At 43.6% G+C, this 17,119-nt stretch overlaps 1 protein-coding gene across 5 annotated transcripts in view; it reads right to left on the bottom strand.

The window, feature by feature from the left end:
- RTTN (rotatin) overlaps nt 1-17,119 on the bottom strand; it is a 117,941-nt gene that overhangs the window by 35,551 nt on the left and 65,271 nt on the right. For all 5 annotated transcript variants that reach the window (XM_066352589.1, XM_066352590.1, XM_066352591.1 and 2 more), the window contains 6 exons: nt 16,569-16,727; nt 15,407-15,478; nt 8,302-8,491; nt 6,936-7,027; nt 5,014-5,107; nt 1,013-1,205 (listed from right to left, as the gene is read on the bottom strand). In XM_066352589.1, the coding sequence (XP_066208686.1) occupies nt 1,013-1,205; nt 5,014-5,107; nt 6,936-7,027; nt 8,302-8,491; nt 15,407-15,478; nt 16,569-16,727 (800 nt within the window). The remainder of the gene's footprint in view (nt 1-1,012; nt 1,206-5,013; nt 5,108-6,935; nt 7,028-8,301; nt 8,492-15,406; nt 15,479-16,568; nt 16,728-17,119) is intronic.

Below are 17,119 nucleotides of genomic sequence, written 5' to 3'. Positions count from 1 at the left end.
GGAAGGGAGAGAGAGAAACATGATTTGTTGTTCCACTCATTCATGCATTCATTGGTTGGTTCTTCTATGCGCCCTGACCGGAGATGGAACCCACAACCTTGGCATTATCTGGACAATACTTCAACTAACGAGGCTACCCAGCCAGGGCTAAAAATAATTTTTCAACCTATGGACATTATTCTGACATGATCCCTAGGGAGCTAAATGCCCAGACTCCTTTACATGCAATTAGAATGACCAAGAGGACTAGATATTTCTTGAGTGTGAGTGTGATGGAGCACAAAGCAGGTTCTAAACCTCTGAATTTTAGATAATCAGGGTTTTTTTAAGGGGCAAGGGACTTAACAGTCAATGTAACAAACATACAAGTGCTTTAATAGATCTAGAAGCTGTCAAGACAATTCTGACAAAACCCAGAAGTCTGACAGCGGGCCCTGAACACATGTGTGAGCATGTGCACGCTCACACCCAGCTCAAGGCATGACATCTGACAGTGAGCCCTGCACACATGTGAGCACGTGCAGGCTCACACCCAGCCCAGGGCATGACATCTGACAGCGGGCCCTGCACACATGTGTGATACACGTGCACACTCACACCCAGCCCAAAGCATGACGTCTGACAACAGGCCCTGCACATGCATGTGAGCACACACATGCTCACATTCAGCTCAAGACATGACGTCTGACAGCGGGCCCTGCACACATGTGTGATACACGTGCACGCTCACACCCAGCTCAAGGCATGACATCTGACAGTGAGCCCTGCACACATGTGAGCACGTGCAGGCTCACACCCAGCCCAGGGCATGACATCTGACAGCGGGCCCTGAACACATGTGTGATACACGTGCACACTCACACCCAGCCCAAAGCATGACGTCTGACAACAGGCCCTACACATGCATGTGAGCACACACATGCTCACATTCAGCTCAAGACATGACGTCTGACAGCAGGCCCTGCACACGTATGTGAACACATGCACACTCACGCCCTGGGAGCGTCCTCACCGGCAGAGCAGCTCCAGGAGCCGAGCCTGTCGGAGAGCGCTGGCCGTGTCTTCAGGAGTGACCACCAGGAGGCTGTCCACGAGGCTGCACAGCGCTGAGAGAAGGGGCGGGGTGACCAAGGCGCACTGTCTGGGCAGAGGGGCAGACAGGGACGAGTCACGAGGAAGCCGTGGGGACGCTGCTTCCAGCTGACCTGTGGTGGAAAACAAGCACAGGGAGCACCACCGTTTACCCAGTGGTTCTGAGCAGGAGTCACAGTTCTGACGGTCAGAGGGGAGTCCCTGAGCAAGCCCGAGAGAGGCGGCCAGGGAACCCGAGTGCTCGACACGTCGCCACCTCCACTGTGTGAGTACGCATGCGTGCACACACACGTACACACGTACACCGTGTGTGTCTGCCTCGGGCGAGTGCACAAGAGCCAAGGAAGGAAGGGCAGAGCATGGCTGTCTGTCCCCAGCTTGCAGACAGAGGCACACACTCCTTCCTCTGAACTCTGGGGGGTAGGGATTCCAGAAGTCACAGCACTTCTGGATTTCAGGAAAATAATCAGGACAAACACCACACAGTGATGGGCACATCGCACGGGGCCCGGGGCCACAGCCCGTGACGACACAGAGCCTCGCAGTGTGGCAGGGGCCCCCATGGCCACGGGGTGACGGGAGGAACACATGCACCCAGCCAGGATAGGTCAGGCGCAGCCAGACGGACACAGGTGTGAGTTTTGAGAAAGCACGCGGTTTCCAGCGAGCCTGGACTTTAGAGCTGATGGTCAGGACGCCGACTGTTCCCGGGGGACTCGGCAGGAACTACTAACAAGGAAGCTGACCTACCTCCAGACTCTTCTTCGAAACCCTTACTCCTTACTTCTTCTTTAAAGAAAATTATATTTGAAATACAGTCAGACTTACAAAAAGCACAAAGAATTCCCATATACCTCCACTGATCCCTAAATATTAAAATTTTACCACATTTTCGCTAGTGCCTACCTACCTATTTTCTTACAGACTATTTGTAAGTACAGACATAATGCCCCTTATTCCTGAATTGATGTCTTAAACAGGGAATTTGTCTTCTATGATCAAAGGGCATTATCAAAGCTAGGAAAGTACCACAGATGCAGTGTATGTCCACCTTCTGGCCCATGAATGTCCCATAAGGGAAAAAGCAAAGGAAAAAAGTCGCCTTTCCTGTCTGGCCCAGGTGAGGACTGGCTGTGCCTGCAGCTGTGCCGTCCCCTGGGTCCTGCCCCGGGCACCCGTCCAGCTTAGTCTTTCAGACACGGATACCATGTGACAAACACAGGCCAGTGGTGCTGCAGGTCAGCGGTGCAGCTGTCTCCTCGTGAAGAGATGGACGCACACACGTTGGAGAACCGCGACTCCGTCTGTCCCGTTACTGGTGCTGCTGACCTTGACCATCTGACTAAGGTGGGGTCCACCACGTCCCCCAGTGCACACTTACAATCTTTCCCTCTGTAATTACTTCCTGTGGGGGGGGCACTTGAGGGCTGTAGGTTGTCAGGAAAGATTTGATATTTTAAGTCAAATAAAACTGGTAAAATTAAACTTAGGTTTAATAAGCATAAGAAATGGTTCAATTGGTTTTCAGGGAACATTTTAAATACTGTTCACAACATACGTATGGCACGTCTTCAGCACGTCCATCCGGGGCAAGCGTACAGAGGAGCAGAGTGCCCACACAATGGAAGAGCACAGCACCAAGGACGCTCAGACTCACTCCGCACACTCAGCACAGGTTTATATTAAGTCTGGGCAGAACTGTCCCAGCTACGTACACGTACGTGCTCAAATATACTGTTTTATTCCATAATGATTAAACTTTATTAATCAAATGTAGGCTTATAGATCATGAGAGACCCTGTTAATGGTTTTTTATAAGAGTTTTTCTTTTACAAAAGTTAGAAACTAAATTTAGAAATGAAAAGTTGGATGTCTAAAGTAGCCCTAATGAAAATGCTAGAAAAAATACCTGTTATTCTGTTCATTGGGACATGATAACTCCCAAGTAAATCAAGAATCAACAAAACAAGAAATAAAAGGACTAACCAGCTTTATTTAAAAATCCTTGTAAATGCTCCAACTGAGAGAACTAAAATCTCATTATCACTAAAAAAAAATAATAATTGTACCTTAATACTGTTTTAAGGAGATGGAATTCAGAAAGACATTATAGCACCGAAACCTCTTCTAGTCTTAAGGCTCACTGACAACCAAAATTTCATGTGTTCCTGCAGCGTTCAAAGATCATGGCAGATTTAAAGCTAAAAAGCTTTTTGGTCAAAACCACACACTTAAGTGATTGGCAATCAGTAAAACTGTGCTTGGATATACATTCTGAACACAATCCTCAAATATGAAATACATCCAAATCAAGAGTAATGAAGAAAAAATAAACACCCCACAGCTGCACAGGGTGGGCAAAAGTAGGTTACATTACTGGCCTACTTAAAAGATAAAGCATAAGTAAGGATACGAAATAACAATAAGACAAACAATACAACAACAAATAAAAATAACAGAAGAGTAAACTCTGTTTCACAGACTCACAACTGTAAACCTACTTTTGCCCACCCTGTGTTCCCACACAAAAATCTGTACATAAATGTCTCTAACATTATAATTCGTAATAGCTAAAAAGTGAAAAAACCCAACTGTCCATCAACTGCTGCACAGGTCAGTAACAGGCAAATCCACCCCGGTGAGTATCATTTGGAAATCAGAAGGGATGGAGTGCTGACGTGCTCCAACATGGATGCACTTGGAAACACCACATAAGTGGAAGACATGAGACACAAAAGGCCACGTACTGTATGATTACATTTACATGAAATGTTCAAAACAGGCAAATCCACAGAGAGGGAAAGTGTCTACGCCTAGGGAGACTGGGCGGGAGGACAGGGAAGGTGTGCAGTGACAGCTAATGGAGCCAGAACTTCTCTGCTGCACAACTGTGAATACACTACAAACCAATGAACTGCGCACTTAAACAGGTGAACTGTATCGTGTGTGAGTTATATCTCACTAAAGCTGTTCAAAAAAGAGAAATACACATACTTTCAGAGACAAATATTCATGAACTTCGTTAGCAAACTTCATTTCATTTCACATGCTGTGTCCTTAGCTACTGAAACAATCTGCTCCTTTTGTTCTCAAGAAAATCAAGTAAGTACTTCCTACAATAATACACTATAAACTACTAAAAGCCAAAATGGGAACCTGTGTAAGAAGTTGTGAAACAAAGAGTGAAATACAAATTCAGAGCCATGTCTTAATTAAGCAAGTCCTTCTCAAGTTTTAGAAAGCATCTTCTTCTGCAGAAGATGCATGTACGTTGGTGTTTAAAATTATCTTCTTTTTAGATAGCATATTCCTTATAGATTAGAAACTTAATGCTAAGTTGTAAGTTTTAAGTATAAATATCTATGCATATGTACATGTATATATATTTGAAAGCATAATGGAGTTAGAAGCAGTTCCTAATGCAGTGTAAAAATAAGTCCTAGGCTACTCATCATACATTTGTAACAAAATGAAGGCTCAATGCATTTTGTGTGCCTTAGAAATGGAAGCCCAGTCTCTGAAAAATACTCAGGACCAGACTCTCTTCCCTCTCAAGTGGACGACTGCTGTGGGACACGGAAGTGTTTTTGCAAAGGAGGGGAAAAAATCAAGTCAAGTAATATCCATTAGCTCCCCAACTATCTGTGCTAAACTGATAAAGAACCGTATGGCAATCAGACTACTTATTGGATGCCAAGTTCCTATTTATTAGTTAAAAATATTCATTTTGTTACTTTCTGATATATTTATTCTAATTTATTCTATCATGTTGTGTGACATTTCATTTTGTTCTTACATAGACATGTTTTGTTCTGGAACTTATTTAATTTTGTTCTTATCTAGACATTTACTTTCAAAATAATCTGTCTGGAGAGACTTGTCATTTTCTTTCTGAAAGCAGAAAGTCTTCCCAGAGGGTACCTGGGTGCACAGGCTGGTCCTGGGAGGCTTCGGGGAGTGATGTTGCAGGGGGCACAGTGGGTGAGAGTCCCGCACTTCCTGAGGAAGGCGCCACCTAGGGGCCAGGAAGAGAATGATTTTACTCGTAAGTCACTCCAAAACATTATGAAAGGGAAAATGAAACACAAACAACATATACACAACATTTCTTTAAACAGAAGTTTTATAACAAAACCACACCTGCTAGGCTAACTGGACAAATTTCCTTATTCTGAGAGTTATTACAGTTTTCTGGCATTTTCTACTGTCTGACTTATTTCACTTAGCATAAAACCCTCGAGGTCCACCCTTGTTGTTGCAAATGGCAAGATTTCATTTTTTTATAGCTGAGTAAGAGTCCATAGTATGCATGCACCATAATTTCGTTATCCATTCATTCGTCGATGGATAGTTAGGTTGTCACCATATCTGGCTCATTGTAAAAAAGGCTGCAGAGAACATGAGGGTGCATGTCTCTAAGATAGTGTTTTCATTTTCTTTGGATTAATTTCTTGATTTCTTAATTCATAATAAAAGAGTTTTTTAAATTTCAAATGGCACCCACAAATTTCAGTAATGCCAATAAAAAAGTAAGAAGAGGTATTAAAAGATTTTCTTCTGTTTAAAAGAGTAGGCAATATGCTGACACTGTTTCAGAATACAACGTTGTTTTTAAAACACTGAACTTAACAGAAATCTGTAGGCAAGTACCATTTCACTACAGGTTATAGATGAAAAGATTGTAGAGCCTTCTAAAATCAAAAAAGCCCAAACTGATGAGTTCAGCACTTCCTATGTGAAAATACCGTATCTAGAGAGGTCAGACCCCTCTCTTTCCTTAGCACCAATTTACTTCCTCTGAGACTGCGTGGAATTCCTGCACCTGGACAGGTCCTCCTACTGTGCACAGATTGCAGGAGCCGTCAGGTGAACTTCTAAGCACATATTAGTGCTGCCCTTCTATGAATTAAGCAAACTCCTTTGTGTATTCATTCATATTATTTCTCTCACTGAAAACAAAATACAGACTACTTCTAGCTGTGGAGGAAAAGTATGACCTCTAGTGGAACGAGGGTAATTACTTTTCCAAATACAGGTTCAATTTAGCACTAAAAATCAACTCTTCTGAGTCTCAAAAAAATATAAGACTCTGAAAACTGTAGCAAAAAGTAGCAGTCTCTTGAGAAACTGGGCAGTGACTTACGCATGTGTGTAGTAACAGGCGTTATTCTCATACATGTTGCTCCTGGATGCAGAGGTGACGAGTCTTTGCCTTCCCAGGTTCTACAACACTTGTTCCAAAGGCACTATGCAATGGAACGTGAGACTCGCCAGTTGAGAATAAATGATTCTGTGTGCTTGCAACACAAATGAAACCTAGCATCAGTCACTACTTAGAAATGCCTCCGTGTGTCAGCCATTTTAGAGCAGTGCTGCCCGTGAGTGGAAAGAAAGAGGAAAACAAGGCAGGCATGCACATGTAAGTGTCAGTGTTCAAAGACAAGCTTCTATCTGATGCAGTGTGTAGATGTGTCCATCAGTACCACATGGGAATCATCAGAACAGGTCTCCACATTGCCTTGTTCTGAAGCAAAATTTCAGGGTAATCCAAAGTATCAATCATTTGGGATCTGTTTTCTTCTTCTACTACTACTGAAAACCATTTTTGAAGTTTTGGTTGTATCAGAAGAGACAGGGAAGGGGCTGACAACTCATCTGAAAGGCTGTTCAGTGTAGTGACATGAGCAAGGGCGACCCGGCTCTGCTCAGACAGCACTTCCAGGAAGCCACAGCTGTCACAGTCAGTCACACAAACCTGACCCTTCCTACCACGCTTATCTCTCCATGTAAGTTCAAGTATTTTCAGCAATTCGAGGAAGCACTTAGGGAATTTTTGGAAGTACCATTGTTTCCAAGGTAGAGAGAGAACTCGGGTCTCGATCTTGACTGGACAGTCTCGACGAAGCCCTCCAAAATGTGAATGAGTCATTCAAACCTGTGACAACAGCACAAGTGCCAACATGAACAGTCTCTTAGGTTCGGTGACAATGAGCAGAAAAAGCAGTCGTTATGTGAAACCAACCAAGCACTAAGGAAAGAGGCTTGCCTAATTTTATTCATATAATTAATTCATATATAAAGCTTGTTTTACAGAAAACTTAGTGACAATTAGTCGGCTGTGCTTTAGGTTAATCTAACACACTGTATCAAGAGCACCAGCCCCGAAACTTAATGTGCATAAGAATCGCACAGCTTGTTAAAGCAGTTCCTCCTGGGTCCTTTTCCAAGAAAATCCAAACTCATCCCAACAATTAAATGAGCCACTTTCCTAGCAGAGACATTTATTTATTTAGAATGTTCAAAATGTCACCAAATGCCATTTTCCTCTTATTCTTCCAAGAAGTGAGCAGAAAAGTAAATTAGAAATTTACACTTAAATATTTCAAGGTAAAGAAACTTCGTGTCTGCGATTTACTCTTAAATGTCTCAGAAAAACACATACATATAAATAAACTTTATTCATACACATACACATGGCATGGGAGGTGAATATAATAAAATGTTAGTATCTGGGAATTCTTTCTACTATTCTTGTACCTTTTCTGGACGTGTAAAATTGTGTAAAGATTTTTTTTAAATTACTTTAAAATTAATTTTAAAATTCAACTTATTTTTACTATTAAATCATTAGAAGTTATTACAAGACATAATTATTATTATTTACATGTGCTAAGAATGTATACTTAGAAAATCCAAAAAAATCTACAAATAGAAATGACAAGCAAGAAATTTTGATGAGCAATATGCTAAATACAAATAACTTTTCGGTATATTAGCAAAACAAATTAGAAAATTTGGTGTGAAAAGGTCTTATTCTTGATTGCGTACGAAGAACTCTTCTGAAGTTCAAGACTATCAAAGAAGAAAGCATAAACCTTAGCCGAAGGGCATGAAATCACTTATGAAACATTTATATGATTTCAAAAATGATTTCCATGAAGAATTTATAACCTAGAAAAACGCTTAGAAAGTAGCTGGTGAAAGTAGCTACAAAAGTGTACGTAAGATATGAACGCCATTACGTAGAACAAACGAAAGCCACCCAGAGACAGAGAACGGGAAAAAAGACACCTTAAGGCAGCAGAGGCCATCTGGGCCGGGGCACTAGAGGTGAAACCGATCTTTTCTGTGTGCTTGTCATCGCTGTCAAACATTTAGTAATAAACACGAGTGTTACATTTTATAAAGACAGACATTTCATGTGCTTACCACTTAAACCGCTGCCCTCGGAAGTGGCAGCGAGAGCAAAGCAGCCCGGGTCGGACGTGTAGCGCCCCAGGTGGCAGTGCTTCACCATCTGATTCACGTGCTCATAGAAACGGCAGTGGTACAGGAGCGCCTGCAGGGCCGGCTTTCCTACGAGGGCCAGGCCGGAGTCCTCGTCATGGACACAGGGGCCCTGCCGGGACAGAGGGTGGAGGGAGAGGGAGAAAGAGTCAGTGATTAAGCACAGAATTCCTTCAAAACGACCCATACTCCCCTCAACAAACCAAACTGGTCCCAGATGTGATCACGCCCGTCCCCCTGTCTCGCCCGCCCAGCAGCCAGACCTGCGACATTGTCCTCAGTACTCCCAGGCTTGTGGCCTAAGAGTCCCCAGTCCCCTGAGGGCAGAAGCTCCGCTCTATCTCCTAACGAGCCACTTGGTTTAAAATTTTTCTATGAAATGGTACCACTCTAACCAAGTAATTATACACTTGGGCCATAAACACAGAAAACTATTGTACAATCTACACAGAACAGTAAGTATTAAAAGTGTCAGATAATGTGGCCCAAGTAATTATGCTCAAAATGAACGTCCATACCCATCGCTAAGCTAGATAAAATGCATGTCCGTCAGCGTTCAGTGGAAATTGTCACCACTCCCCTTCCTGCCGCACGGACCCCGCCAGGGACACGCGTACAAGGCCATCACCACGCCCCTTCCCGCTGCGCGGACCCACCGGGGACACGCGTGCAAGGCCATCACCACGCCCCTTCCCGCCGCGCGGACCCACCGGGGACACGCGTGCAAGGCCATCACCACGCCCCTTCCCGCCGCGCGGACCCACCGGGGACACGCGTGCAAGGCCATCACCACGCCCCTTCCCGCCGCGCGGACCCACCGGGGACACGCGTGCAAGGCCATCACCACGCCCCTTCCCGCCGCGCGGACCCACCGGGGACACGCGTGCAAGGCCATCACCACGCCCCTTCCCGCCGCGCGGACCCACCGGGGACACGCGTGCAAGGCCATCACCACGCCCCTTCCCGCCGCGCGGACCCACCGGGGACACGCGTGCAAGGCCATCACCACGCCCCTTCCCGCCGCGCGGACCCACCGGGGACACGCGTGCAAGGCCATCACCACGCCCCTTCCCGCCGCGCGGACCCACCGGGGACACGCGTGCAAGGCCATCACCACGCCCCTTCCCGCCGCGCGGACCCACCGGGGACACGCGTGCAAGGCCATCACCACGCCCCTTCCCGCTGCATGGACCCACCGGGGACACGCGTGCAAGGCCATCACCACGCCCCTTCCCGCCGCACGGACCCATCAGGGACACATGTATAGGCACCACACACTTTCCACCAGGAGGTAAGAAGAACCTGCCATTACACAATCTACTCTCTTTGTACTTTTCTTCAACTAACTCTCTGCCCTGCCACGCACTACTTTCCCTGGAAGAGCCAATGCCAAAAATCCAGCAACCAGATTAAAGTTTGCAAATAGCCTCGGTTATTATCCTATAAATATTTCTATTTTTTGGAAAATAATAATAAAGATTCTAAAACAGACCATAAGAGAGAGAGAGAGAAATAAAAATCTAAATGCCTACTGGCAATGTGTGGTCAACATGTTTTCACAATTGATCATTAACTGTGAGGTTTGTGTACATCTCTTCTCTCATTACCAAGGAAAGATGCGTATTAAAGCTACCATCCAGGAAAACAAAATAGTTCATAAGTTAAAGGTGTAACTGCATTAATAAAATTATTTCCAGTAAACCTTCTTTTTAAGGATAGTATCATGAAAATTAATCCTCTTAATTCAACATTAAATACCTTCTATGGTTACAGTTGTTGGAATGAACCTATCCAATACCGTAAAAGTTTACTCTCCAGAAACAGATCAAGTTACACATGTAAGAAGAAATGAGACCACTCATGCAGCCGCCAGCAGGTGCCAGTCACATGATTAAACGCGGAGGTCTAGAGGAAGAAGCAAGACAGAGGGGTGCAAGCAGCATGGGTCACGGGCTCCCACTCAGCAGCCATAAGAGCAAGAGACACGGAACATCTACACCTTCAAAGGAGGGAGCAAACGGCTGTCAGGTAAGAGACATGAAAAGACAGATAATCGTAAAATTTGAGAATATCCAAACTATAGAAAAACCGGTAACAGAGAAAGTCAGCCAGAAAGAGGTAAAGAAAATCAGGTGGGTGTCCAGCCTCCTGGGCAGCACAGGACTTGAGAAGACAAAGAGAAGTCTCGCGTTGGTAACTGCACAAATTATCAGTCCGGTGCGAGAACTCACGAAGTTCATCACGCATACACTTGCTTTGGGTAAGAATACAACTGTTCTGAGGCTGATTGCTAGGAAAGGAAATTCCAACTAAAGAAAAAGGATGATTAAGAGCGTAGAAAAACAAGATATGATACAAACTCACAGTGCAAGGAAAAAATAAACCTCAAAGGGGGAAAAATCACCCAAATAAATGCGTTAATCTCACACACACACACACACACACCCAGCACTGTCTCCTCTGCATGCAGAGTGGTCCTGGCCCTGGACACGGACGGAGTGAAGTGTACCCACAGCCCGGGCAGGAATCACTGGCCTTCACTTTCTAGAACCAGCCCCTACAGCTCCATGGAGGCTGCAGAGGGGGACACCCGTCCTCAGCTCCAGGGTCAACGTGAAGATGACACTGGCAAAGATCAGCAGCAGAATGGGGCGGAGATACTAATGAAAGGACAGAGCGTCTAGCCACATCTTCCTTCTGAACGGAGCCCAGAGATGTGGTCCACGGATGACAAGAGCAGAAACAGCAGGGGCAGCCGGAGGAGGAGGTAAGAGCCGCAACAGGACTTGATTGGCAAGAGCCTGTTTAACTGAGCTAAATCCCACTTATCGACACAGTAAAGAAACAAACACATTATTGCAAGCATGCTGAATTAAAATCAGCAGGAGGCAAAGCTGTCTCTGTGAATGGAGACAGGCAGTGAGCTTCATTATAAGCCCTACTGCCTTTCTTAACCACAAGCATTTACTGCTTGAAAATATCATTTCTTCAAAAAAGTCTGACAACTCATTGAAAATAGTTAACTTCTCAAAGAAAACAAAACAACCTAGGACATGTACAGACCACATAACCATATTTATTATGTGATTTACTTTAACTGAGCTCGACGCCTGAGTCCCCGCCCTCCACAGGCCCAGCTGATCCAGCGGCGATGGCCCAGGGACAGCTGAGCTTTGCCCACGGCAGCGGGGCCCAGCCCAGCGCATGCACTGAAAATGGCCTGACTCAGGCTCTCCACTGACCACCGCAGTGCAGGGCAGTGCGGGGCAGCCTTCTGTGCACTCACGCATGCGCACGCAAGTGCATACACACACACACGCACGCACGCACACACATGCACACATGGCGGGTTCCGTTCCACAGGCCTACCAGTAACCAGCAGGGCTGTCCCCCAGTGGTGGGGCCATCAGCACCCGTTACCTGCTGTCCTAAGACGTCTCCGTCCTTACCAGCCCTGCCCTCAGGTGAGTGCCAGCTGCCTGGTCACCTGCAGAATCGCCCGGGGGGTTGAGGAGGACAGCGTGAAAAGCAAGAAAACTCCTCAAATCACTAGAGGTGCTGTTCCAAATAAATTCACAAAGAAAAAAGTTATGTCATAGAACACTACAATTAATTTGAAACTATTCCCAGCACTGAAGCAGACATAAAGATCAATAGAAAAGAGTAGAGAGCCCAGAAATAAACCCACAGCTTTATAGTCAATTAATATTTGACAAAGGAGGCAAGAACATATAATGGGGTAAAGATAGTCTGTTCAATAAGTGGTGTTGGGAAAATTGGACACATACGTGCAAAAAATAAATGAAACTGGACCACCTTCCCATACCATCCATACACAAGTGTAAACCTGCCGTAGGAGAGCGGCTCAGTGGTAAAGCATTGTTCCGGAGCACTGAGGTCACAGGTTCAATCCCTGCTCAGGGAACATAGGAGAAGCAACCAATGAGTATACAACTAAGCAGAACAACTAACTGAAAGAATAAGTTGATGGTTCGTTTCCTCTCTGTCTCTCTCCCTCTCTCTCTCATTTACTCTCTCCCTTACCCTTTTTCTCTCTTTCTGTCTTGTCCCCCCCCCCCAAATCAATGGGAAAATTAAAAGAGTAAACTCAAAATGAATTAAAGATGAGAATATAAGCAGTAAAATCTTGGACATTTCTCCTAGCAATATTTTTTCTGATAGATCTCCTCAGACAAGGGAAACAAAAGAAAAAATAAATGGGACTACATCAAATGAAAAAAAATACAGTAAAGGAAATCATGAACAAAAAGAAAAGACAAGCTACTGAACGGGAGAACATCTTCGCCGACTCATAAGGGCTTAATACCCAAAATTTATAAGGAACTTACAAAACTCAACACCGCAAAAACAAACAATCCAATTAAGAAATGGGCAAAGGACCTGAATAGATGCTCTCCAAAGAAGGCATACATGTGGCCAACAGACACGATGCAGCGCAAAACCACAATGAGGCAGCACCTCACACCTGTCAGAATGGCACTCATCAATAAATTCACAAACAAGTGCAGACAAGGATGTGGAGAAAAGGGAACCCTCCTGCACTGCTGGTGGGAATGCAGACTGGTGCAGCCACTGTGGAAAGCAGTACGGAGATGCCTCAAAAAATTTAAAATGGAACTGCCTTATGACCCAGCTATCCCATTTCTGGAAATATAGCCAAAGAAACCCAAAACACTAATTCAAAAGAATAGATACACCCCTATGTTCACTGCAGCATTATTTATAAGAGCCAAGGTTTAGAAGCAGCCCAAGTGCCCATCAGTGGATAAAAAGCTGTGGTACATTTACACAATGGAAAACTACTCAGCCATAAAAAAACTCATCCTTCTGCGACACCATGGAAGGGCCTGGGGAGTATTAAGCTAAGTGAAATAAGCCAGTCAGGGAAAGACAAGAACCATAGGATTTAACTTATGTGTGAAATCTACTGAACAAAATAAGCTAATAACAAAACAGAAACAGACTCATAGATGTGGAGAAGACTGACAGCTGTCAGAGGGATGCGGGTTAGGAAGAAAAAAAGCTTTATAGACACAGACAACAGTAAAGGGGGTAGATGGTGACGGAGGGAGGCCCGACTTGGGGGCTGCACATACAATACAGTGTACAGATGATGTGTTGTAGGGTTGTACACCTGAAATTTGTATAATTTTGTTAACCAGTGTCCCCCCAATAAAATTTAATAAACATTTGGAAACGTACTCATGGATACAAGCTATAATATTAACATCAGACATATTTTACTTTCAGTGTCAGAATATTAACATACCCATTAGTTATGATTCAAAAGGAACTAGAAACAAAATAAAAATTACAGTTAAAAAGAATAATATTTTCCAGAAGAAAAAAAATATTTTGATATATAACAAAATTTCAAAATGCTGTAATGCAATCCAGAGATTGGAAAATGACTCTATTTATATAAGAAATCCTTAACTACACATAAATTATAAATCTAGTTAAAATGATACTGCTTCTCTGATACTAAGTATTTACGATTTTGTTAAATCAATACTCATAATGATTTATGATGAAAACATAAAAAGATGAAAAATGTACAATGATAATAATCACCTTAAATATGAAAATGACCTATACTAAAACTAGAAATGACCCCACTGTCTGAAACACAGACACACACTTATGCAGAGAGCTAACAGCTGAGCCCACTGAGGGTGTGCAGGCAATGACCCCCCAGAAACAGCACGCACATCTAGAACCCGGACCTCCAGCTGCAGGAATCAGGCCCATGAGCAGGTGTCTGGCCCCAGGCTGGGCCTGGGAAAGCCCGGAACATCTTGCTGTACCAGAGAGGAAGGCAGTGCTCAAGGCTGATGGAGACACGTGAAAACGACACATGAAGGCACCTCTTGGCCAAAACTGGAACAAGAAGCATCGAAATAATGACAGAAACAGATCATAACCCATGAACAAACTAAGTTTCTGGAGTCCATACTCGTATAAATTAAAAAGAAAACAGTGAATAAATAAATAATGGGAAGAAAGGGAAGCTCTTCCTTAAGAGTAAAATATGATAAACGGAGAAGAGATGATGGAATTAGAAAGTCTCCATTTGGCAATCACTCTGATAACTGCTTCGGACAAGAGGTAGAAGTTAAAACCAGTGAAGGAAAGTTGATGAGGTAGGTGTGTACACATCTCAAAGCATCTCCCTGCAAAAGGGAAAACTGTTAACTCCACAATGAATAAAACAGACGATCATCACTCAACCAAGTCAGCCAAGTTAGTATCACCAGGAAGGGGACAAAGACAAGCATGTTTATTGCACTAAGTACACATACTTTTGGCTTTTATGCCAAAAATACCTATGCAGAATCTAATCAAAAGAGAATAGACAAATCCAATTTAAAAATATTACAAAAAGTAAATCGGGTGCACTCCTCACAAATGCTGGGTCACAAATGTTAAACACTAAGGAATGGTTTTAGATGAAAGAAACCAGACTCAGGGCAGCGTGTACGTAGTCAACACCCTGGTAGCTATTACTTCTGTTTAAAATAACCTCTACAGCAGTGGTCCTCAACCTTTTTTGGGCCACGGACCAGTTTAATGTCAGAAAATATTTTCACGGACCGGCCTTTAGGGAGGGACGGATAAATGTATCACGTGACCGAGACAAGCGTCAAGAGTCTTAAACAGATGTAACAGAGGGAATCTGGTCATTTTTTTAAAAATAAAACATCGTTCAGACTTAAATATAAATAAAATGGAAATAATGTAAGTTATTTATTCTTTCTCTGCGTACCGGTACCAAATGGCCCACAGACCAGCACCAGTCTGTGGCCCGGGGGTTGGGGACCACTGGTCCACAGAGCAGAATGTATAAATCTCATCAAGCATATGAAAACTGCTAGATTTTCTTTTAAGAGATCCTATCGCCTTATTATGTAAAATCTCATCAGTAATGAAATATATATATGCTGGAACTTTATCACCCACTAATGTCAAGTATCTACTAAGTTGATAATTGTTTCAAGTCACCTACCTGCCAAGTGTAATCCTTTATAATCACTGACGGCATTGGAATCACAAGGAGGTTCTGAAGAATAAATGCAGCCTGAAATTTAAAAATAAAATAAAGTCACCACTGCCACCTTGTTGTCATCTCTGAAATAACCAACTTAACTTAAGGACAAAAATAGATATTGGTGAACTGCACGTGCTGACCGGTGATTATGAGAAGCGCCAGACTGCATTTCATGTCAGCTGACAACCTAACAGTGGGTGAAATTATTTCATCGGAAGATATATTTTTCCTATTTTAGAATCTTATTTTTCCAAAAATTGATCCGTAAAATACAAACTGTTTTGGGAGCATGTAGGAAATATATTTTCACATTTCTAATACCCCCTACAGATCAAACATGCACATGTGTGCGCACCGCACACACACACACACTTCTTCCCACCTTCCTCCTCTCATATAAGCTCCTCTCAATGAAAGTGTGTTAACTGAACAATGGTAACAGAAAGGATCCAAATAGTGAAGGTTTCAATCATCCAATTAATTGGAAGTCAACAGATATTCTTCAAAGCTGGCCAATTGAGAAGATGCTACCATTTTAAGCATTACATTCAAAAACAAAAAGCCTTTGGATCTGAAACCAGCAACAGGCTAATGTTGAGCCCGGGCACTGCTGTTTTCTTTACATGCCCAAGCACACTAAGTACTGTTTTTAAAACTATTTCCATCGACTGTCACTTTGATAAAAGAAAAAGTGAAAGAAAACCACAAACTATTTGAAGAATTGAATAGGGTTTATTTTCCCCTTCTATGGTATAGGATAAATACCACAGAGTAGTTGACAACCCCTTAACTGAAGCTTATAAACATTACAGACCCATAAACACTGAGGTGATAGAAAAGTATTTTTTTCTGTGAAGCTTTCCAACATATAAAATAAAAAGTTCGAATCAGAACATACCAAATTCTGCTTTGACCATATCAGAATAAAGGATTCCAACATTTACTGTAGATTAATACCTCTTTCATTCCCTACCACCATTTTATGAGAGGCTTTGGCAGGCACAAAAGACCCTGGTCAGTGGTCAGCCCACCATGCTCAACAGGGAGTGGGATGGTCCACAAGGACCCTCGCTTTGGACTTCTGAGGGGACAGGGGAGGGGTCTACCCAGACCGGCCTACCTCCCGGCGCGCCATACTGCACTCTGACGGGTCCAAGAGGATGTTCAGCACTGTGCCCCAGAGCCCCCCGGAAATGTTCTGACAGCTGCTGGCCAAGGCCACGCAGCCGCTCTCGAGGGTGGTCAGTGCCGACCCTAGGCCCAGCGAAGTGAACCTCACCTGCTCAAGTCAAAGAAAACGTCGTCAGATCAAAGAATCCGATTTCCTAACAAATTCTTAATTGTTCTGGTACATAAAATATCAGTTTCATGACATTATCTTGACAATCCTAAATTATAAAAGACATAGGAAATAGTGTCCTAATCAGTTTTTGAATGAATAAAATCCTAGTCCACAACTAAAGAAAGCAGTAATAAAGTTAAATAAAAGCAAATGTCACAAAAAGTCAAAACCAGGTATAAAGTAGAATTAAAGATAGAGCTCACAAGGCTTAGTCCCAGACTATGGGATTTTGTCACGGCAGCCCACACAGACTAAGACAGGGGCAAATGCAGCTGAAGGTACAGCTACTAAAATAATCTCATGTGGGAAACATGAGTCTATATCCACAC

Source organism: Saccopteryx leptura, chromosome 11 (genome assembly GCF_036850995.1).
Source record: "Saccopteryx leptura isolate mSacLep1 chromosome 11, mSacLep1_pri_phased_curated, whole genome shotgun sequence".
Classification (NCBI taxonomy): domain Eukaryota; kingdom Metazoa; phylum Chordata; class Mammalia; order Chiroptera; family Emballonuridae; genus Saccopteryx; species Saccopteryx leptura.
Note: the sequence above shows the minus strand (reverse complement) of the source record. Positions and strands in the feature narration are given on the sequence as shown.